The 25,888-nt window shown below is 35.7% G+C and overlaps 1 protein-coding gene across 2 annotated transcripts; it reads right to left on the reverse strand.

Moving 5' to 3' along the window:
• Positions 1-875: 875 nt before the first annotated feature.
• opn5 (opsin 5) lies at positions 876-17,656 on the reverse strand. Of its 2 annotated transcripts, none has more exons than XM_077712056.1 (8): positions 17,395-17,656; positions 13,674-13,820; positions 12,585-12,704; positions 7,478-7,648; positions 7,031-7,365; positions 6,708-6,949; positions 5,714-5,776; positions 876-4,579 (listed from the first exon to the last, which is right to left on the reverse strand). In XM_077712056.1, exons 2-8 carry the CDS (start codon positions 13,804-13,806, stop codon positions 4,555-4,557), a joined length of 1,089 nt encoding a protein of 362 aa, XP_077568182.1. In that variant the 5' UTR covers positions 13,807-13,820; positions 17,395-17,656; the 3' UTR covers positions 876-4,554. The 2 variants fall into 2 exon arrangements, with proteins under 2 accessions (XP_077568182.1, XP_077568181.1); XM_077712055.1 differs by having other exon boundaries at positions 17,400-17,653.
• Between the last annotated feature and the right edge of the window lie 8,232 nt (positions 17,657-25,888).

Below are 25,888 nucleotides of genomic sequence, written 5' to 3' on the forward strand. Positions count from 1 at the left end.
TTATTTGGCTAAAATACAAGTTTTTTGTCCTGTAATTCATACAATCATACATGACAGAAATCAATTCTACATCGCAACACAAAAATAAGAAACAGTACCATCATGTGTTCATTGCTGGCATTGAACATAAATTATGCACATTTATGTATGACATCTCACAAAATACAGCATGTTGGTTAATGTTTTGTTTAACTCAAAGCAAAACATGACATTGTAACAATAGGCTCAGTGGCAGGCAAGTGCTACAGACAGTGCGAGACATCCAAACATTTAAGATTGGAGAGCGTGCTTTGTGAGGTGTGTCAAGAAAAACAGGGAAATACATTAACAAGGCTTATTGCAGCATTTATAACCGGCTCAGAGAAACACTACTGTACAAATTTAAGCAGTATAGGGCATCTTGTCTGCATTTGTATATAACAATAATACATCAAATCACTCATACCTTTCCAGTTTATGGATTATATCACATGGAACTGTCAATTATATTTTAGAGGGCCTATTAAATTTAAAATATTGCTTATTTTCAATGAAACCATCACCTTCTCATTGGAAACTCTTCTGAAGCTCAATGTTTTATAAATTTGATCAGAGAGTCTATTTGCAATAGGATTGATGGATTTGGTGTGTTAACTAACGTAGCACTCTTAATAATGACATAACAAATTTAATATATTCATGATGGATTAGAGGGCTAGATTCTATTCATGCAGATATAACTGCAAATAAAAATTATTATAAAAATAAAACAGATTTTGTACCTTCCCCAGTCAAAAGGATGCATTGATTGAGCGATCGATGTGCCTCTGCGGCAGAAATATATTTTAAGTGAAGTTGCAGCATTGTGGCACAATGGAGGTGAAATGTTTGGAATTTTATTTTGCTTTTAGTTAGCTTTTAGTTAATCCGTGCTTCTGACGTAAGGTGCAGTCTCTCTTTGACTCTCATAGTTTATAATTTTGGCTCTTTGTGTCTAACTTGTTTGCACCACAGTCTTAAATCATGCACACTTTATAAATATTGCCCGCATAGTTTAACCTCAATCTCCAAGGCCTAAGGAGCATATAAAGTGACTTGCGAAATATTGCTCTCATGTAAACGTATGAATGGGGGAATATTATACTCGTACTTGTGCAAAAAAAAGTGCTCTATCAATCAAAGATATTCAAAATATGAACTCTCAGGGATTATTGGTGCATTTAAGTACACTGTAAACATTGATAAGTTACATACCACAAATGAAATATTTGAGATTGCCTCAAATTTCTTCATATTCCTAAACTTAAAAATAATAATTCACTAATTTTCCATACTGCTTGTCCTCACAAGGGTCACAAGAGTGCTGTTAAATTCCTCAGCTAACTATAGGCAGGATGGGGTTTAAACTCCGAACTAGTTATTAGCTAATCGCAGATAATCCAGTAATCCCTCGATTTTCGCGTCTTCACTTATGACGAAGTCACTACGTCGTAATTTTCTTAGCTATCATTTTTTTAAGGGAAAATCCACACTGAAATTTCTAAACAGAAGCCACTCTTGCTACCAGGAATCAGCACTGAAAGTTATAATTGGGGTGAACCTACTTTAAATACGATATTCGAGGGAAAACCAGAGTACCCAAAGAAATCCAATACACAGGGAGAACATGCAAGAGCAAAAGAATGAACAATAATATAAAAACTCTGAGGCAGATTTGCTAAACACACACATCCAGCAAAAAAGTACAGCTTTGGATCACTTACTACCCTTCAGGTACTTACTTCATTTCAATTAAGGTATGAATATTCAATATATAAACTCAAAGATTTTCAAATCAAGTAGAGTTGGTCTGGGTACTGTAAGATTAGGGGCAAAACATACTACTTTATTCCCAACTCTAAACTTGTAGGACCCCAACAAGGAAACTTGTTCAAGCTCTACTCGAACCCTAGACGGAAATACGTAGAACAGAATACTATACGAAAAGTTGCTCAAACTGTATTCCATGTTTGACATTAATATAAAATATCTATAAAACTAGACTTATGTAGATACAAACAAAGTAATTCTATGTAATTTTATTGTTACTTAATGTTAAGGGAAGGATTTTTTTTTAAAAATATCTGAGACGCCTGCAAAAGGGCTTAATCTTGTTTACTAAAGTCTGATGTAAATTGGTTCTTCTGTGTATTTTATCTTTTGAAAATTGTTTACGCAGCATATACAGTAATTACTAATTCAGGATGCGCTTTTCATTTTTTATCACACTGCGACATAACGACGACATTCTCGAATGTTGAAGCAATTATAAAACATGTTCATTTCTTATTTAATTACATTGAGTTTCTGATGTTGTAGTTGTACATCCGTCCAACTGAGGCATTTGGATTGTGAATATGGATGTTTGTGTATACATCTGTATACGACTACAACTAACTGCCGACCAGTTTTCGATATTGTATGAAGTCAACTGGGATTGGCTCCAGCACCCCAGCAACCCTGACGAGAACAAGCAATGTTGAAAATGGATAGATAATTATATTCATTATCCATTTATTATGTTCATCTTATATACAAATATGTCAAAAAGTAAAAACAAGATTGACAAACTCTGCTACGACCAAGGGAGTTAGTTGTCTTATTACAGATCAGACGGGTATTTTGATATTGATATTTTGCTTCATTTCTCAGGACCTGTTTTGCGAGCTCCCTGTCGGCTACCCCGTCCTTCCGTATACGTTATGTCATCACAAATCTGACGACCCTAATTTATCCATCTTATGCTCCAGGGTGACCATCATCTCACCCATTCCCCGCAGAAATTCCTGAGTTAAATAAAAAGCTCTAACTTCCCACTCCATTGGCATCTACTGCCTTCACAATTCCTAATACTTTTTGTCGATTCTCAGAGTATTGCTTTCCCAACACTTTGCTGAGAAATTTGACATTTGTAATTTGGGTTTTGTACTTTGAAAACCTTAGTTGTACTCATCGACTCGGTTGCGTTTTTTATCTTCTTTTCAAAGTCTTTTGTTTTGGGGCGTGGTTCTTTTGTTAATAAACATTATTACATCTGTAAATATCAGTTCCTCTCCTGAGTTTTGTGTGGATACACTTTACAATGGCTTGCCGTTCACAGCACATAATGATTTTTTTTCTAAAACTTTGAGTTCACATGACTCAATGTAATTATTTGGGATTTACAGTGTGCAAAATAGAAATTTCAAACCCTGTTTCAAAAGGTACACTAATCCTCCACGTAGTGCTAAATCCGCCATAATAAAAAGCCACCTTGTATTATTTTTCACAAACTCTATTCACTTTTCCCGGAATGAAAACTCCTTTGAATAAATTTTAAAATATACCACTCTGGAATTCATATCTCCGTGTTGCTGAATTGAATCACAATTTTAGAGGGATTTACATATTTTCCCTGAGTCTTTATTTCAAGATTTACTCAATTTTTACGGACCCCCTGTTATGAATGGTTGCATTGTATTGAGTTCATATTTTTTTTTAATCCTCGACACAAATAAGAAAATGGAAATTTGCCTATATTTTGAAAGGGATGGTTATTTTAAGATATATTGTAAATATGTTGGAATGTATCATAATCTTTGAGTACAATTGAAAAACATTAACTACAATAACGTAAGTTTTGCTTTAAAAAAATAGGGAAAATATACAATGTATACAACATGTGTGAAACTAAAATGCATTCCAAGTACATTTGGAAATATAGTGCATTTATATGTTTACATTTTTTCCTCGCTATACTGTGAAATCCGAAAATCCTGTAATAAAAGAATACAACGTTACTAACTGGGTCATACCAGTTCATCCTATACCTTCTTTAAAGACTAAAGAATGATAGGATTAAGTGCAGTTGATATTATTATTATTATTGGGCACTAAAGCCAGATCTGTAGGAGTGCAAGATACAATAGCCTTGAGGGCTACATATAAAGATAATTACATTTGATATAAATGTAACAATTTCCATTTGGGTTATATCAAGCGCCATGTTCTCTACGAATGTTTATCAAAAAGGTCCTGTAAGGTAAAATCAAAATAAATAAATTGTTGGATTGAGTGAAATTAAAGACTGTTGTAAACAACTCTAGCCAATTTGAATGGGAAAAAAAGAGTATATGTAATAAAGGCTTTAAAAATAATAACTATTTGTGCAGGAATACAATTCTGAAGGAGAAAACGTGTTTCTGTGTTTCTCTGAGGAATATGGTGTCATCTTTTCTCCTTTTAAAATGATCAATATGGCTTAGTGTCTCGCATCACCCATTTTAAATTGCAAATTTCCATCTTTAGTATAAATTATAAAACAGTAATTTAAATCAACACAATAATAAATCAATATACTTAAATATTTTCTTAAAGGAACAAATGTCATCTTACACCTGTTGCAACCAAGATGGGATACTGTCCCATTAACTGGTTCATAAAAACACATAAATCAGTTGTTGTTTACAAAACTATCCTTTGTAAAATGTGCACTTGCTACAGAGAAGCTTCAGGTGGTGATTCGGACCCTCTGTTATGGGAACTGTTGGTATGTAGTTATTCAACGGCAGCGTCGCTAGAGCTTGAAAAAGGAAGAAATAAAATAAAAAAATGTTTTTTACATTGATCGTTTTGTACTTACAAACATGTTTTCATCCCACTTCTGACACTATGTTGATATTTTAGGGTTTAGTAGAGGATACGTCTGGACTTATTAGGTTCACAAACAATAAGTGAGGGTGTGGTCCAGTAAAGTTAATTTATGTGGCTCTTAACTCAAGTCTTTTTTATCTCCTCACTTTTCACGACTTTAAATATGTGACCCTGTTGTTTAGTACATTGTTTGACTAAGGAAATGCACATGTAGAAGGCATTGTGGTATTGGTCCTTGCTAAAATGGAGAACTGACTGACTTATACTGTAGTCCAAAGGCTAGAAAGCAGGGTGACGGTACTGAGGATGGCTGGTGATGACAAGAAGTTGTGTTTCAAACCTGCCTAAATCAAAAACTTACTTAAAAAATACCTCAGAGATTCTAAACTCACTACTTAGCTTGCGCCTGTGTTTTCAGCTACTATTTTCCTTTTTACTATGTACCTTACAGCTTTAACAGTTCAAACAATTAATCTAGTGAAGTTGGGACATAGTGTATAAGATAAATATACAGATAACACTATACTGTAATTGCAAAACAATGTTCAGTTAAAATTTGTTAGGGGATAGTAATCTGATGCCACAACAAAATGTTGACCGTGTGTCAATCATATTATACTGCAAATATTTGACAACCTACTACATTAAAAATTAGCTGAACAATGCAACCTTTTTTGTGTTGGAATAGAATTAGGTGATGAATTTGAGAAGAACACAGAGGTTTAGTAAAAGTGTAGATCAAGGGTCTCAAACCGGTCTTGAAAAAGGGCCAAAGTGGGTGCAGGTTTTCATTCAAACCGAACTAGAGGAAACCTTTAATCAGTTCATTTCAGTCAGGTGCTACTCATTTAAGAAGGCATCTCATTGGTTAAACTGTCAGCACTTAATCGGTTTGAACAAAGACCAGGACTCACTGCGACCCTTTGTGGAATCGGCTTAAGATCCCTGGTGTAGATCAGAGGCATCGTGTGATTGGGCAAAGTGATGGGCATAGACAACAGGGAGTTAGACAAACTGTTCCAAGTAGTAGTTGTAGGCAGTTCACACAGTCTGTTTCGCTCACATTTCAACATGAGCCTCTTTAGGTTCTTGTTTGTCCCTCAGCGAACCAGAAATTGTATAGAACCTGTAAATAATAAACAGAATTTACATATCATTGATAAAACACAATACCTAACACAATAATTGACTTAGACCACATTGTCTTTCACCTTCAACACCTTTTTGTCTCTTAACAATACACAAACCATTCATAAGGAGAAGTACTATTGTAATTTATCATTTGAAAATATTAAAGTCGGGATTTTTTTCACGGGTGCACTCTTGGCGACGCTGTAGCCAACAATAAATCTTTGGTGTTTTGGTTCCAATGTCATTGTTAACAATTTTTTATTGGAAACTCGTTATTTGTCACCCAGCCAACGCAGTAAAATGTTTTGATCAAAACAACAGAATTCTTCTTACTGACTGGTTCATTTCTATGTACTCCATTTATTTGGCTCAGCACTTGGCCGAACTGTGAAAAATGTAAGCCTACATTGTGTTCTAGTTGGAGCAATTTCCCATAACCATGTACTAATGTACTTTTTCTATAAAAAGTATTGAATTTCTTGGAAAATAAATCAACAAAAACACTTGCTGCCACACATGAAACTAAACAGATGAGGGTGCTGCACACGAAAAAGCCTGCATTACATATGGTTGCTAACTCTGGCTAACCTTAAAATGTCATTAAAATTGTGTTCCGACCCTTTTTTGGTTTATTTTACATTCAAAAGTACTATAAGCTCTAGTCCATTGAAACGCAATCTAATTTCAATCTAAATTGAGTAAAATATCCTGACAGTCGGACTTAAACATCAATACTACGACTTTTTGTACTATTTATTACCAGTACTTCCCAGCCATGAAGTTAAAATATGGATTGTTTCCACTTGTGTGGCAATAATTGCTTGTGTGTTAGAAAGTGTAAACTCTAATATCAAGTCACTATCATTCAACCAGAAATGGCAAATGTCGGTTCTATTACATAAGAAAATCCAAATAAAGTGCCTTACCTGGATTTTCGAAAATGCCTTCGTTTCTCCAGGACCTTCCTGCAGGATGGTGAACAGGAATTCTTCAAGTCCACCAACTGGTAGATGATTGGGTTGTACATTGCTGCGGACTTGGCAAGCAGAGTTGGGATCACAGACACTGGTATGGGTACCGAGTCTGGCTCCCCAAATGCGGACACTACTGACACAACTGCATATGGGATCCAGGCTATTAAAAATCCAGCACAGATCAGCATTGCTACCTAGATTTAACCAGATAAAAGTCATTTAGAAATCATGTAGCTCCTTTCACCAATAACAAAAAATATGCTTCTTTCACTAACCTTTGTGAGTTTTATCTCAAGGTTTTGGTTGTTATTGATTCGTGCATCAAAGTTTGAGATTTCTTTTGCCGAAGACTTGACTTTAAAGATAATCATCACATAAGAAAAGACCATAATTCCAGTAGGGAGGACAAGACAGAAGAAAAGAATGGACATGACAAAGGTCTGACCAGACACAGACGATTGTGCCAGCCACCAATTCAGAGTGCAGGAGGTCCCAAAAGGTTCTGGAGCATAGCTTCCCCAGCCTATGATGGGCATAGTGGCCCAAAAAGCTGCATACATCCACACAAAGGCCAAGCAGAGGAAGGCATGATGCCGTTTCAACCATGTCCCTATATTATAGAAATATTATAAAGATGAATGGGTTAGTGCAAAAGGGATTTATGATAGTTAAGTTCATCTATGGTGGGTGAGAAAAATACTACATATACTATAGAAACGTACCGTAACTTAGATGGCAGATCTTGAGGTATCTGTCCAGGCTGACCATTGTCATAGTGGTGAGGCTTCCACACCCAAAGAAAAAGCCTGCCCAGCCATAGAATTGACAACCCTCCCAACCAAACAACCAACGGTGGGAGAAACTAGAAACAACAAAAAAGGGCTTTCCTGTCACTAAAGGACAGGGGTAGTGGAATAAAGGATGTAACACAAAAAAAAGGAGGGTGACACACAAAAAAAGAGAAATGAGAAAAACAATAGATGGTCGTGTGATAGTGTTTAAATAAGGATAACAATATCATATGCATGAGAGAAAAAGGAGGCAGAAGAAGAACAGAGTAAAAGTATGGGAAATAAGATTAGTGTTTTTTATTTTTTGCCGTTTTAGTTGCAATTTTTCTTATTATCATCTTCATGTTTATAGATTGATTCTTTTTACAGTTCCTTTTACTGTGGAAAACTTTCAAACCAATTTTAATATCATTTTTTGACATGCTTTAAAGGGTTAAAGTCACTTCATGGTATGTAAATAGTTAGTACGTCGACCACAGTGGTCTGGAGTCCTTGGTTCAAATCCAGGTCAGTCCACATGTGTGAAGTTTGCTCCGGGGACTCCGGTTTCCTCCCACATTAAAAAAAAAACATGCATGGTAGGCTCATTGGACACTCTAAATTGCCCCTAGGTATGGGTGAGAGTGTGCATGATTGTCCGTCTCCTATTTTTGCAGGTGCATATGTTTGAGGAATCTAATGTTAAACAACAAATATAACACACAAACCCATGCACATAAGCACACATCTAAACAACTTCAAATTATGAACTGAAAACAACTTGGCATTAAATGGAACGATAAAGGAGTAAGTCTTTACAACTTTTCGTTCAGTACCGAGAGGCCATGCCAAGGATTCTTCACTATTAAAGTACCTGGGTGTTCACTTCAACAACAAACTGGACTAGTCCATAAACATACATACAAGGACCAATAAAACTATCCCAAAAACATTGCCAAATTTTCTCCATGACTATCCTGGACTCAATAGAAATTACCCGCCTGATTACTTGGTGTGAAGCCAAGCCATGTCATACCAATTATTATTATTAATGGTTATTAATTCATAGTAACAGGACAAAATATTTTACAAACAACAATTACTTTAATAGAAGTTACTTGGAAAGTACTGTAGCTTTGGGGCAAACACTTTGGGCATTATTTTAGGAGAGAGATTCTTTTAAGATTGTTTTTCCCCTCGGTTGAATGCTGTGTTGTTGCTCCTTGTTAGTTTTCCCTGTTCCCAACTTGAAATAAATTGTCAACACTGTGGTTAATTGTTGTTAGACCTTTTCTTCATGTTTTCAAGGGTAATGTTTTCGAGTCACATAGTTGTTAGAACAAAATAAATGTGTGATATTTGGGTAAGAGGTCAATCACCAAGAGTTTGTAATAGACTTTACCGTAGTCTAATCAGAAATATTATGTAGGTTATTTTTCTATACATTGAAAAATAACTAACAACCATATAAACACAATTTATTTACCATGAAGCAGCTTGTCATGTGACATCACAATGAGTCACACTATCATTAAGACGGAACTAAATACAACCCACAATCAACAGTAGAACACAAACTTATGTTGTACAATTACAGAAAATGTACTAACTCCTTTTCTTACATGAATAAAGGAGTTTTTCCATTTTTTGCAAATGTTCTGAAGACGTTACAAAAACCTAAGAATTGTAATCTTGAGTTAAAATGGGTTATAATGTCTGGTAAAAAAAAAAACGGCATTCCACTGTCATCTTAAACTTACACATCAACACAATTTATTATAAACGTCACATTGGTCAGAAAAAACAAAAAATCGCAACGTGAAAACGTGAAGAAAATGGGCATAAATGCTAAATTTATTTCACACTACAATGTTTTGACAAAATTAATGGCTAGTTGGAAAATGGAGTAACAACTTTACTGGATATGATACAGAAAAACCCATCTGTTTGGGATTCCCAAAGGTCTCAAGATTCCAAAAGTTAGCTTAAATAAGCTTTCAGACATAAAATATTCAATATTAATTGGTTTCCCGTTCCGCTTTTCCTCACAGGGGTCATGGGGGTGCTGGAGCCTATCAGTCAACTTTGGATATTAGGCGAGTGACAACCTGAATTGGTTGCAACGCAATCCAAATTCTTTCTAAAATTATTGCAAGTGAAATTTAAATACAATACAACTATTTTATTATTGAAATATTTCATCTTTTCAGATATTTCTAATTTAACATGAGCATTAGTGTGCGATACTTTGAAAAAGTGTCACCTTTAGCTGTTGTGAGTTTAAAAAATGTGCAATTTCAATCAATTCCACTTGCATGCACACCAGCCTTTTGCGTTATTTAGGGCTCAAAAGGTAAACACACAGCATTCCCAGTTAGGCAATTGTATAAAAATTGTACAGGTTGTGTCTATTTTGTCGTGCTACCAACAATAATAAACACGAATCTGATGATGTGAAGAATGAAAAAAACGTATCGTCTGAAGCTTTGACTTGTCATATTGAGTCTATAATATATGGACGAATCAATATATGTATGCTGTATGAGAGAAAAGCAGTCAACAGCATAATATGAACTAAGAGGATGTGATCCGTAATAATGGCCTTCTTTACTGACTGTTCCCAGACCACCTACATGAACTCGCATTGATCATACCCATAAATCATCCAAGAAAAACATATTAACATGACCACCCATCAATAAAAACATACTACTCCTAAGGCCAACGTTTACAATAAACATTATATCGAAAAAAGGATTATTAAATAGTATTAGTACATATGATATTACAGGGTACACAGTATATCTAAAGAAAAATACCAATTTTAAATGATGTTTTCTTTAGGTTTACTCTCATACCAAAACGTACATAAAGAAAACATTGTCATAAGAAGACATTTCCTAGTCAAAGCTAATTAACAGGTAGAATTATGCATTGATTTTTTAGGCACTAATTGTGTTTGTTTAATGATTTTCTTAACCAAACAATCAATATATTCCTAAGAATATACATACGTACCTACCAACCTACAATTTGAGATTGCCATCATATCAGAATTATACAAGCAAACGCTCCCCAACACAAATGAGAAAACTACATGACCTAAATTCCCAAAGGATTTCAACAGCTTTTAAAAAGAAAATTGAATATTTACTGAAATGAATGAAGAATGCACCATTTATGAACATGGGCATGCTTAAGGCACCAAACAAAGTCTTTTCAGTTTCCAATGTACCACTGAACTGCAAAGTATTCCTAACCAGCTGATTCTTGTTTAAGAAATTGGAGCATGAGGAGCAGAAATCCATGTTTGTTTTATCTTGAACAAACCTTTATCTGTATCCTAATACATATTTTATGAAATTACTATAATACATTTTTGTTTTTAATTTTAAAGTATTAACATTGATATCCCAAATTAAGGACCCTTTTAACAAAAAGTTGTAATTTAAATGTATTATTTGAAAGGTATTGTAATATTTTCTCCTCTTTCCTTACCGGTAAAAGGGTGTTTTTCTTAAATAATTCTTTTATACAGTCATAGTTTTAATCTAACCTTAAACTAAACGTGATTCTAATTTAGTTTTAAATTTTGATACCTTTCTTCTCCCCGGGTTGGCTCTATTTGCCTTCACTTTTATATGGAACATATCGAGGATTGTTTGCTTTTGTATTCACTTCAAAATATTCCGAAAATGATACACACAAATGTCCTCACAATACGATAACGCACGACCAATTGCCAATGAGAAGTAGTATATACGGCAGTTGCATTGACTAACGAGAATAAAAACACTGAAAAAAATACAACGCTCCGCCCAGTGCTTGTAGAGACATTACACGACGAAGTTGCAACCAGAAAAACATTACACGAGGAAGTTGCAAATAAAATACATTCATTCATTCATTTTCTGAAACGCTAATCCTCACAAGTGTCATACGGGGTGCTGGAGCCTATCCCAGATAACTACAGGCACCAAGCGGAAGACACCCTGAATCGGTGGACAGCCAATCGCAGCGCAAAAGGAGACAGACAACCATTCAAGGTCAAACTCATACCTAGGGCCAAGTTAGAGTGTCGAACCAGCCTACCTTGGATGTTTTTGGGATGTGGGAGTACCCGGAGAAATCCCATATAACCCCGGGGAAGAACAGGCATGTATTCCACACAGTCAGGACCGACCTGAGATTAAACCATTGACCCCGGAACTATTAGGCCAACCGACTAACCACTTGTCCACTGGGTAACTGATTTGAACTAACTTTATTAAATATTAAATAGCTTTAATTCTATAAATAACAGTTGTCACTCAGGATACCAAATTATGCAAATTTTAGGATCATTTCGAGTATGAGGGAAGTCGCAAATACTATATAAACTTTGCAATCACTAAAAAACTGTTAACAAGTATGTAATATACCTTTGTGTAAGTGATGTGCCGTGTGATAAACATGAAGACAATACCCCTGCAAGGTTTTCTCATTATTACATTATACAATGATAATAACTTGTCTATTTGTATCTGTCCATTCATCCATCAACTTGTGTATTTAGTCACTGTAATCGAAATAGATGTCCCACAGGAAAGCATAGACAGCTCTTTAGAATGAACAGTTGGGCGAAATTAATATAACCTGGCAACCCAATGTGATTGGCAAGATCAAAAAACAAATGGCGGTAAACAAAATTGCAATTATCATTCAATAATTGTAATGAACCCTTCAAACTGCTTCAAAAGGGCATGCAAATTACATTTTCCCTTTGTAGGGTCAGCGCTTAATCTCCAAGATGTCAAATTATACTAAATATTAATTTACTTAATATAGCATTTAATTCTTTGCATGAGATGGACCAATCACTAATGACAAACACTATAAGACCCACCATTATAAACTTTGATTCAATTTTTTTTTACCTAATTCACGTGGCACAATATATAGTCTAATGGTGATTACCCCGATGTGTTGAAAAGAAATATAAATATAATTCTCAACATTTAGTTATATGTGGTTTGTTGCATTTCTAAAGACCCCAAAATAGAAATCGATGTAAACATACCTGATATGCCAAAGTCAAAAATGGCTAAATTCAAAGTCATGAGTTCTGGAGGCCTCAACTTAGTTTTGCGTTTGATAGTCATATACAACACATATCCATTTCCACTGGCAGACATAATACCTGAAAAGAAGAGCGAAAAACAAAGATGTTAAATACATTATTCACTTTCACATTCAGTCTCATGATGTACATGGTTTCGAGTCGGAACTTGGTGCTTTCACATGCCTCACAACCGAGTGTTTCCCACTTTGTTTTTGAAAGTTATCGAACCAGTAGCGACTTGCATTGTATGTTATTTCAAATTTGTCTCATATCTCGGGGCAAAAATTGGCTTGGAATTTTCCTTGCATCTCAAATTTCTCGTATGTTGGGACACTCATAGGTCAAGGTTTTCCTAATACATATATATACTATATACAGGGCGTTTGAGTGGTTAGCGCGTCAGCCTCACAGTGGGAGACTTGGGTTCAAATCCAAGTTGGTCCACCTGGGTGGCTTTTCTCTGGGCAGGCTGATTGGACATTCTAAATTGTATGAGTGTGAGCGTGAATGGTTGTTTGTTTCCTTGTGCCCTGCGATTGGCTGGCCACTAATTTAGGGTGTCCCCTGCCTCTGGCCAGAAGTCAGCTAGGATAGGCTCCAGCACTGCCCCCGCACCCCCTCCGGCCCCCTTATCTTCACAGAAGATCAGTAGAGGACCACATAAGTAATAATAACTGGCTGAGGCTTATTGTTGGATAATTGATTATATGAATGGAAACAAGTGGACACGAGTGAATTGTGAATACTAAGTACATGGTGGTGGTCCGGGCTAAATCTGTGGGAAGATGAAGCTTCATGCAGTGTTGACATTGGATTTTGTTTAAAAAATTAAAACAATGAAAGTAAGTATTTTAAGACAAAGTAATGCTGTTCTCAGAAGCAGCCTTTCACAATCTCCTACATCCACCTGGCGGCCACATCGGGAATCATCTCGTATGCTTGTATCTCACATTTCTTTCGTATCTCGAGTCAAAAATTTGCTCAGAGTATGTTGGGACACTCGTAGAATAAGGTATTTCTGTAATTATTTCAAATCAGGAAACTGACCTATGATGCAGATGTAAAAAGCGGCGACAATGTCTGCCTCTTTCGAGAGTCTTGAGGCAAATGGATCACCATGGAGAAGGTAGTGGGGAACGTAAAATGGATGTGGCGATGTCTCATTCATCATGACTGCCATCAATGGGGGAATTTCTATAAAAAGGAAGGAAAGGCTGAAGTTATGACAATGTCCACTTGAATTTTTAATATAGAAAACACAAAAAGACATTACACATACTCAGGCAATTCAGGCAATGCATTGGGGACAATGTCCATAGCTATTGTTGCCTTTCTCCGTGGGCTACTCTAGGGTGGAACTATGTATTCCCCATTAAGAGGTGTACCACTATATCGCGAACTGTGCATAGAAATAAGTGTGATTACGTCTAGTCGGAATTTCTCAACCTCAAAGACTAGATCAGGCTTCCTCCCAATCAGAGAGGTGACATTCCAAGCCCTAAGTTTCTGCAGCCAGGGATCCAAACGCTATGGACCCGTCCTTTGTATGCCATCCAACTGCCGATGCAATTGATATCCTAATGATGAGCCCATGGGAATGGTTCAAGGGGAACCCATGTCACCTACAAGGCCAAAGAGGTGCAGGCCTGGGCACTAAGCCCTTGTCATCATGCCCCACTTCCAGGTTTTGCAATGATTTCTAGGAAAAATCTATCGTATTAATAAAAAAATATGGTGTGACAAGAGTCAGAGTGAGTGCATGAATGAACAAAGGGTTCACTCTTATGCAATACAACAACCACGTCCCATGATTTTCCTTGAAATTATTGACCGTCTCGGCGGCCCATCCTTCTGTTTAAAGAGTATGTTCAATTTGATGACAATGGTAAATCCCATTGTCCAAACACTTTCCTATACTGATATGTATGTATGTACATATGTATATGAGCTCTGAAACTTGCACGTCTGCTTCAATGAAGCCAGGAGTATATTATTACATAACATTCAGACAAAAAAGTCTGGTTCTAAAGTCCTACGGTGGTACTCTAACTGCACTAAGATAATTTAACATGTAGAAAATGGATTTGGAACTGAAATCTCACGGTCTTTTACCATTTCATAGATATTCCATCCAAAACATAGTATTACGGAATAGGTGTGACGTCAAAATCAGAATTGATGATCTACGCTATTTACTTCATAATAACAAAATAATAGAATGGTTACACGCCAACAAATGCAAAAAAAAAGCCTATGGGTAGCATTACCAGACTATGAAAATGTGCAATTCATTTTGGGTGTGACACCATATTCAGCTTTAAAATATTTTAGGGGGTGTGGTAAAGGCATTTGAGAAAAAAAGACTACAATTAGGATCTAATTTCATGGTGAAAATATAATCTTACATGATTTTAAAGCCACTTGAATTTGCTGTAGTGTCTGATAGCCACTTTTGAAATAAAGTGGCAATAAATAAGCTGTTGAAGAAACTACTCGGGCTTAAAATGAAAAAAAATAAATAAACAGGAATATTTGAAACGCTCCTCCATTTTAGTAACCATGGTGAATTTAGAGTGAAGTGCAATGTATCCCACCTGAGATGTTGCAGCAGTCATTGAGGAATCTCAAAAGTACATTTCAAGAATGCATATATTCAGGATGACGCAAATTAAGAGTGAGGAATGTCAAAGAAAATTTGTCACCTTGAAACCTTAAAACATGCCTTAATGGAACATTTCACGGTTTCAATGTGACTAAAATATTTTCGATTTTAATCTATTCGATTGTTAAAAAGTAGATTTTTGTATCAGCCTTCCTTTTCATTTATTCATCTTTCATATCGTGCATTCTCGAAAGGGTCGCGGGGGTTGCTGGAGATTAATCCAGACTTTGGACGAAATGCAGAAATGCATGGTAGGCTAAATTGCTTTTACATAAGGGGGGGCTGTAGTATGGTTGTCCCTCTCCTTGTGCCCTGCGTTCAGCTGGCCACTTATTCAGGGTGTCCCCAGCCTCTGGCCTGGAGTCAACTGGGATGAGCTCCAGCACCCCAGCACAAACCCAACGAGGATAAAGCGGTTCAGAAAATTAGACGAGATTATATTAAAATATTGATGTAGTCAATGGGAAAACGTGAGGACAATCACTCAATGCAGGATCCTTTCCTATTTCTGTATCCTCACCTTCTTGCTATTGCGACAAAGAAATTACGGGATGAATAAAGTTATCCAATCCAATCCAATTTTGAAATTTGGGGAGGATGAAGCATCAGAAAATATTTAGAGCAATATTTGGAGAACTATATTCATATTATATGTACCTATAATTGAGGTGCCCTATGCCAGTGTTACCCAACCACTGTTCCATGGCAGATTAATGTGCTATTGGTGTACTACTACATTCAATAACTCATTTTCTGAACCCCTTATCCCCACAAGGGTCATGAGGGCTGCAGGAGCCAATCCCAGCTAACTACGGGCACCAGTTGGGGTACACCTCGAATTGATCGGCAGCCAATCATAGGCCATTCTCAGTGCCTATGGGCAATTTAGAGTGCTCAACCAACCTACCCTGCACGCCTACCCACACTAAGCCTAGTGACGTCATGCAAACTCCACACAATCAAGACCAACCTGGGATCGAACCCTCAACCTTAGAACTTATGGGGTCAATGCATTAACCAATCACACGCCGGGCCACAGGGGAGAAAAAACAACTTTTGACATGAAAATGTAGAAAATAAAAGCCAAATTCATATTTGGATCTAATGTATTGTTCCAATCTAAAAGGTATATTTTTGAATTCACGATACTTAAGATGCTGTCACTCATCTTTGCATTTGTTTCAGCAGTGACAATTGTAGTATTACTAGTCATTGCAGTTCATGTACTACTGCAGGAGTGCCCAACTCTGGTCCTCAGGGGCCCCTATCCAGTCTGTTTTCCATGTCTCCCTCCACCAACACACCTGAATCAAATAATCAGGATCGTTATAAAGCTTCTGGACAGCTTGCGGAGTAGATCATTTAATTCAGGTCTGGTAGAGGACTTCCTCTACCACACCTGAATGGAAAACACACCTAATGTATATTTTCAGGAGAGATTAGTGTTTTTTTTTAGCAAATAAAATGAACGTGAGTTTTTCTATGAAAAAAACAAGTATAGGCACTTAAGAAAAGCAAACTCAAATCCAAATGGCATGAAAAATGTTTAGTAGGATTGTATTTTATAGATCACAACCAAAAGGGTCTCCTAAACATTCAATTTTCATCCATTTGGTTTCGAAATATGAGAATAAGTATATTTATTTAATGTCTCAAAAGCTTTTGCTCTTTTTGTTTAACACAAAGAAATGAAATATACTGATAAATAAAAATAATTGATAGTTTAATTCTATTTATTTTTATTTCTTCTGAGTGCGTGTCTTATTGGTGAATGGCTTTTATTGTTTGCTTGTCTGTGTTTTTTTCCCTTCAAAATATTAATGGATTAATACTACAGATATGTTAATTTTATAGATATGTGCATAATCAAAAAAAAAACGACCAAAGGTTGAATTTCTACCAGTTGGATTATGAGCTCTATGTAATGGACTGTCATTTTTCCCGTAAAATAAAATGAAGGGGCGAAACTCAATGAACTGCACGTAAAGAGACTATAAAAACAACAAAAAAACTTCAAATTTCAACACTTGATGTCGATGAGTAAAATGCTTTGTAAACAAACCAATCCAAAAATATTAATAAATGTAACTCTGAAGCAACGCGCACCTCACCTTTGGGCGAACGATCATTAATCACTGCGGGCGAGAGTAAAATCACAGGAAAAAAAACAAATGTTTACTCCTTAAAAAGAATCCCCAAACAGATAGAAAAATGTTGCAGTTTTATTGCAAACAAAAAGCCAAGTAGTCCCGTGACGCAGCTGATGTTTCACGCTGAACTCCACTGTCACCGCTACCGGTGGCCAGCTTCAACTCATCATTGACTCTTGTGCGCGTCCTGTCAATGCCAAATTAGTGGGTGTTAACTAAGCTGCATCCGGTTCTTGTTTTCAACATAAAACCAACATACTATTTTTTTTTACCCATTTCCGGTTAGTACAATTAATTATTTTTTAACCCCAAGCTATTATATGTTGGTCCGCCTGTGAGATAAACATACACAAAGTAAATCAAAATGCTGCTTGCTCCAATCAAGAAAACCCTTCAGTTTAATATAAAACAACAGCGGCCCATAATTAAATGAAGTGAAAACGAGGGAACATAATTGGATAAAAACAGTGGCGGTCCGTGAATTTTCTAGCAGCGCCTTCACAAACTTCAAAAACTATTTTATGGCTATAAAACCTCTACTGCAGCGACAGCTGCGACACAAAAAACATCAACCTCATACAATTGAAATATTATTTAGAAATATAGCAATATTTTACTCACCAAAAATCCTTTTTAACTGTACACAATATCCATCCTCCTTTCTTTCTCCTTCGCCATCAAAGTTAATGCTGAAAGTCGAGGCTATCCTCACGTATTTCTGGCTTACATTTTTATCCGATTTATCGCTGAAAATGTTCTTTTGGAGGTGTCCGACCTTTCTTAATGAGGTCCAGCTTTTTTTCCACCATATCCAGTATAATCAAACTAAATATATTGATGAATAATTGTAATTTCATGTGATTTGAAACTGGATGAGTGTATAGTTTTGTTTTATCATTATGTTTATATAGTAAATCTGGTGGCTCAATGCAAGAGTGGTTAGTGCGTCAAAAACATATTAAATCTATTTAATAGTACTTCGAACTGCATGTTTTCTTTTCTTTTCTGTTGCCTCTTAATAACATTTCCACCTCTTAAGTGTGGATCACTGAGCACAACACCCAGAGCTATGTGAAAATTGTCCTTGATAGGATGCGCTTAGACATTTCTTAGAAAAAAACACTCAAGAATCTACATCCAATAGCAATGTACATACTTTCCTACAGATTGATACAAACTGTTTTACTATATTAATAGGTAGTTTCCATTTATGTCATTATAGGCTCAAAATTGTGACATGTATATTCTATTTTTCACCATGTACTACAGTGCTGCGGTTGTTTTCTGGCTGTCCTTTGTTTCATCTGAAATAAAATGCATGGCCAGAAGGAAAATGCAAGGATATAAATAATGACTGATTCAGCTAGTGTTCTATGTTTTTCATTCGTCATGTTAAAAAGTAAAGCCCTGAGAACTACTTTGTACTGACAAACCCATTCATGTGGTTTGTGGTGAAGGCTCTTGCAGCAGGTTTAACTAGTACAGGGGTGAGCAAACTGGACCTCGGGGGCCGCTGTGGGTGCAGGTTTTTGTTGCAACCGATCCAGAAAAGACACTTTAACCAATGAGATTTCTGCAGAAAACAAGAAGCAGCTGACTGCAATCCACTGATTACACTTGCAGGACACCAGATTGGTGAAAAAGTAGCCTCTTTATGGGTTGGAATGAAAACCTGGACCGACTGTGGCCCTTTGTGTAATTGTTTGCCCACCCCTGTGCCAGTGCCAAGACTATTTATTGCCAGGGATTATGTCAGGAAGCTCCTCCAAGAAGACCTTAGGATAATGGAGGAAGCCTAGTAAAATGTATGGTTTAAGTCTTCCTCGCATTGAGCCTCACATAAATTGAATCTCAAAGCATTTTCTATTCAGAATTACCTACTGTATATGTTGAAGTTGATTTGCTGCAACTTCTCTTATTTCATTTTCTGAATCGCTTTATCCTCAGTAGGGTGGCGGGGGGTGCTGGAGCCTATCCCAGCTGACTCCGGGCCATAGACAGGGCATGTATTTTTTAAATATTACAGCTATCCAATCCAATCCAAGTTGAAAATTTTTGTTTCTTTTGACGTCATGTTTGTCTTTAGTCGTCGTTTCTCAAAAATGTTTTTGTTATTTTGCATTCTGCCAATATAATCTGGGTGAAAGTTTTCTTTTTTTTTTTTTTTAGCAGATATAGACAGTACCTCAAATTTAATATCCAAAGAGGCCATTTCAATTAGCAGAGCTGATTCAATGTCAATGGATATTATAATCCTTATAAAGGGGTTAAAGGATTTAGCGTGAGATTGTTGGGGGACCTCGTCCCACGAAGGTTTTTACAATCAACAGTGTTGGTGGCAGCTCACTCTGTTGCAAGGTCGATGTCACAATAGCAATGTGTTACATCACCAAGCCATATATCACTAACACAAAGCTTCCCATCACTTTACTTCTGCGGTTGAGGCGTTTTGACTCGTTTTTGCTGTCATGCACTATTTCACACTTCAGCTCCCTTTCACACCTAAAATGGAGATGTGCAAAAGTTCAGTCAGGGATCATGTTAAAAACCTGTATCGTTACTTTTAAAGCTACTGTAGGTTTTTTGGTTTAAAATCAAAATAGCAGCCAGATGGTCCAATAACACTTTCGTTTCAACTCCATCCCTTCATGTGATTAAACTGATGATGTGTGCCTCTGCTTTTTCTATTTTTGGCTGTATACTTAAATACAATTTGGAATGAAAAGTAAAAAATATTAGCTTTATTTTGCGTTTTGGCAAAATTAACTCATTTACAACTTCAATTTTCAAGGATTCTTTAAGTGTGATAATGCAATGACATTTTCATAACGAGAATAAATATTACATGAAAAAGAATGAATACTCATTTTATTAGCTTTTAAAACTAATGAAATCATTTATTCCTCGTGTGTCGGGGACTTCGCATGTCAAGTTATTACTGTATTTCATAACTAGAGCCATTTGTAAATAAAGGTAATACTGTATATTGTATATATTTGTTATTAAGTGTGAAAATGATTTAATCGTGCCATCAAAGAAAAAGTGGAATTAAAAAAATAAAAAATTACAAGTCAAAAAAGTCATGTTTCCACTGATAAATGGTAATAAATAGAATACTTCCACTGCATCAAAGTTTACAAAACACTGATTCACACTTAAAGTGGCAGAACAGATGAGGCTTTTAGCGACTTTGTCCAAACTCAATCAGTTTTATTTTAGTACAAAAACATATGGCCTTGCGGAACACTTATGAGCTGTATATAAAAGCACTCAACACTTTCATAAATATCACCATATGTTTCTACAAAAACCTAAATACGAATTCTCAAGTGATATGCTATATATTAAAATAAAAAAAGTGTTTTGGGACTCAAAGATAAGTATGGAAAATGGAAGCACCTTTCACTACTGTGGGTGATTTCAAATATAATTAGTGTCTCCATGCTGACCTTTTCCTTTGAGCTACAAATCAAAGACTTCCTTTTTTTCTTTTTTATCTTGCCTGGCCTACCTTTTCAAAATGTCAAAGTTGTTCTGCAGCTGGTCACCTGCAATCATACAATGGTTTTACGGGGGATAATCCTTGACTGAACATTTCCCACAAATGTCTGTGAGGGAAGACTTAGGCGAGGTATGACTTTTTCACTCCATCAAAAGCAACTCATCATGATGAAGGCTGATTCTCAAAACAATCCTGTCTGAGCGCAAGCATTCTATCCTCATTTTACAGCACCAATCAAGCAGATAAAGAACTGGACAAAACTGCACTTCAATCAAAGTGGAAATAGGAAATGTATTACATCTTCAATATAGTTCAAAAGACAAAGCGAAATGGCATCTGCCCTCATCTCATCTAATTTTTGGAACCACTTTATCCTCACTAGGGTCGCGGGGGGTGAGGCCAACCCGCTAACCACTACCCGGCCCTATATTCAAAACTTTTACTCCAAATATTATGATGCCATGTAATTATTGACACATACACATAATATAATAGAAATGTATGTGTATGTGTGTGTATTTGTGTGTATTTGTGTGTATGTGTGTGTATTTGTGTGTATTTGTGTGTATGTGTGTGTATGTGTATGTGTGTGTATGTGTGTATGTGTATATGTGTATAAGTGTATATGTGTATGTGTATGTGTGTATGTGTATATGTCTGTGTATGTGTGTATGTGTTTATGTGTGTGTATGTGTATATGTGTATGTGTGTGTGAATGTGTGTATACGTGTATATGTGTATATGTGTGTGTGTGTGTGTATATATATCTATATATAAATATATATAGATAAATATATTTATATATAAATTTATGTATATAAAGAGGTATAAATAAAATCTCTCTATAGATATATCTATCTAGTATATCTATATCTATATGTCTGTATATAGAGAGATAGAGAGACTATGGAGCTGAATAAGTACATGTTACAATCTACCAAGAATTTTTTTCTTGACCTTGCCTTTGTTTTTCTACTGTCCTGAGAATTAAGTAGAACGGTACAAAGGATCTTTTCAACAGGTTTAACTAACAATTTTCAATAACTATTCATGCTCGCTACCAGGTGAGAGTTAAGGCTCCCATGCAATGCTCAATATGAGGTACAGTAAATGTCATTCGTACAATGGACATTTAAAGTTAAACCTTGTGCTTTTATGAACCTGTCATGTGGTACCAATGTTGTACTTGATAGTTTAAGTAGGTTACGACATTTAACTTGAATACAATCGTGGCCTTAACAAGAAAATGAGACCAAAACCATGAATAGCAAAGTCTAATAGCCCTGAAAGTCATTAACTCCTTGTTGCTTGAATTAAAATGAAAATAATAGGCATAAAGCATTGGAGCATTGTAGTTCAAGTTTACTATAAAATACGTTCAATGTTAACATTTGACATTTATGGAATTTCATCTGGGGGTGTTTTATACATGGTGTGGGTTGTTGTCTATTAATTCATTTTACTGAAGGGGAAAACCAGATTAGATGTGGTGACTCAAAAAGATTAATCTTGATAAAATCCGACTAAGAGTAATTTTCTCAATTGCTGTTGATGTGCATCGTTTTTTACTCCCTCAGATCTCATTTGTATACAGGATTGTCCATTTATTTCAATAAAGAACAAATATATGTATATGTATAAATATATATATAAAAAAAAAAAAAAAAATATATATATATATATATATATATATATATATATATATATATATATATATATATATATATATATATATATATATATATATATATATATATATATATATATATATATATATATATATATATATATATATATATATATATATATATATATATATATATATATATATACCTATGTATGTATATATATATATATATATATATATATATATATATATATATATATATATATATATATATATATATATATATATATATATATACATATATGTATATATATATATATACCTATGTATATATATATATATACATAATATTTTCCCATTTTCTGAACCACATCATTACTACTTTAAGGATGAATTTTAAACTTGAATGTAAACAGTAGTTGTCCATGTTGACATTGCCTAACTATGTGAACCATTTCTTTATTAGATTTAAGATCTGTTGATAAAGTTACAGGATGAGTCAAGTGATTCCCTAGTGGGCTGATCATGTGACCTACTCCTCTTTGGTTCTCAAAACAAACAAGAGACCATTTTAGATTAAATCAAGTCCCCCCATTGAAATAAATTTATCAACTTTGCAGTCATGTCCTCTTTTTGTAGTCTTTGCTAGGCTAAATGATACCTTTTCCAATTTTAAACCTCAAGCATTTTGAAATTAACAATTGTATCTACAACAATTGTGAATCTTTTTCCCCAAACCCTTTAACAAAATGAACAATTGTTGGATAGATTTTTGGTCAGTACTTAGAACATCTTGAACCTTTTGCAAAAATTTAGCCAAATCTCAACACAGACACTGATGTTGCAAAAAAAAAAAAATAATAATAATAATAATACATTCAAATAGGCATGTTTTTCTCTTGCCTGTCGACAAAATATGTCAGAATAACCTGATTGTAAAAGACAGAAAATGTCATAGCTGAAGGATAAAAAATAAGAAATCATCCCTGTGAAATGTACACAACTTGACAGAAGTCCTTGTTAGAGGTCGACATTCACTTGAAGAGACAACTATGTCAATCAAATTTCATTTCAAGAAACTAAAAGCCATTTACACTCGGGTCCCAGATGGAAGGTAATGGAAATCAAACAGAAACTGTGGCAAAAGTGTCAAATATGTGCCAGACTTATATATATTTATATATTATATTTTCCCTAAACCACCTGGTAACATAAATTCATGTTTATGTTATCTTTCATTAGAAGCTTTGTAACTATATATGTGCTAGTAACCTTGCTGTGGAATATCTGAAGTTTAAGAATATTTTGACGCATCATTAGATTCCAGGGCGGCATGATTGGTTCGCCTCACATTCAGAGATTGAAGGTTTAATCCCAGGCCCGGACTTTCCATAGGAATGTCCGAACCTGCGTTTGAAGAGTCGATCTTAGAACTGTGAGGTCAATGCACTAAGCATTCTTCCACTGGGCCGACCCGACAAAACTGATTCATCCATTTTCAAAACTGCTTTTCCTTGACAGGTTCCCTGTGAGCTGGCCTCAGGCGAAAGGCATTCCACACTCTCAATTGATTGCCAGTTTTAGTTCACGCTCAGACACAACAGACAACAATTCGCACCCACAATAACACCGCCACTGAGTAGGAACCCATCTCACACCATCTGTCCAGAAATAAGGCAAATACACCACTCCCCAACATCAGTGACCCAAGGGATGAAATAACATTAGGAAATATACTTGCAGAATGCAAAGTAGCATTTAATTAAAAATCTTTGTATTGCCTATATAATTTCTGCTTAAAATGTTATGCGACATAGCAGTCATTAAATGAGTGCCACAAAATACAATTTGGTGCTTTTAAGGATAGCCTCTGTAGCAATTACACAATCAAATGAAACCAGTCATTGGGATAAACTCACATGATTACGTTTAGAAGTTCCGGGTAAAATAAAGAAATGTGTGACGTGTCATCTAAAACACCATCACACCCATTATACCCCCCTCTCTTAAAATCATCACAATGGAAGCCATTCAGATTTAGCATCACGTTTCTCAGCTGGGGAACATTTTTCAGCGGAGAGGGGGTGGCGGGAATCAACATTTGATCATGCATGACTAACGGGGAATCATTAAGATGAACTAGTCCCTCTACTTAGAAATGCGCGTCACAAAACAGACATAAACTGCATACCATTGCCGCATTTTGTCAATGAAAAATAAGGTTGTCGTTTCTATATGACATTGGCCAATCTTCTACACGGGTTGCGTGTGTGCTGGCTCCTTTCCCAGAAGGCTAAATACACAAACAATCAAAACATACAAACACTACACAAATGGACTAATTTGGAATTGAACCCACGACCCCAGAACTGTGAGGCCAGCGCACTAACCACTCATCCGTCAGGCCCGCCCAGTATGACAGTCTATTTCTTGAGGTTTTCGCCAAAACTAGTACAGCTGTTTCAATCGTGACTTTTCTCATTTCAGGTTAGGAGGGCATGTATTTCTAAAAAATCCAACTGGGCTGGGAACATGCTTCTTTTGAAGTCATCTTGCATTTTCTGCTTCTGTGCGAATTGACATGCAAAATAACATCTTATTGTCTGAACCGATTTATCCTCATTAGGGTCGCAGGAAGTGCTGGAGCCTATTCCAGCTGACTTTGGGCCAAAACAACCATACACACTCTCATCCATAACTAGTAGCAATTTAGAGTGTCCAATCAGCCTACCATGCATGTTTTTGGAATGTGGGAGGAAACTGGAGTACCCGGAGGAAACCCACGCAGGCCCAGGGAGAACATGCAAACTCCACATGGGTGGATGTGGCCTGGATTTGAACCCAGGACCCCAGAGCTGTGAGGCTGACGCGCCAACCACTTGCCCCACCGGACCGCCCTGCAAAATAACATTAGCTTCTGGTATGATTCAACTATGATATGTATTCATTTATTTATTCTTTAATGGTTATTTATCTATTTTGGATTTTTGTATTTTTTTTATTTTGTAATTATTTATTTATCTAAAATGTTTTTCTGTGTCTGTATTCACACCCTCTTGCTACTGTGACAATGACATTTCCCAAATAAGGGATGAATAAAGTTATCTAATCTAATAAATTCAAACATGTATTAGTTACAGATTAAGATGTTTATCAGGTGTCGTGCCAATTGAAATCATGTCCATTTCCATAGAAATGATTTTTCCATCATATAAACATCTTTCAGTAAATATTTTGAAGAAAAAGTCAAGCATGAAACAGGAATTCCAGCATTGATTTCTGTGTACATTGTTTCATGGTTTTACGAACACAAAAGCAGTA

Source organism: Stigmatopora nigra, chromosome 2 (assembly GCF_051989575.1).
Source record: "Stigmatopora nigra isolate UIUO_SnigA chromosome 2, RoL_Snig_1.1, whole genome shotgun sequence".
In the NCBI taxonomy this organism is placed as follows: domain Eukaryota; kingdom Metazoa; phylum Chordata; class Actinopteri; order Syngnathiformes; family Syngnathidae; genus Stigmatopora; species Stigmatopora nigra.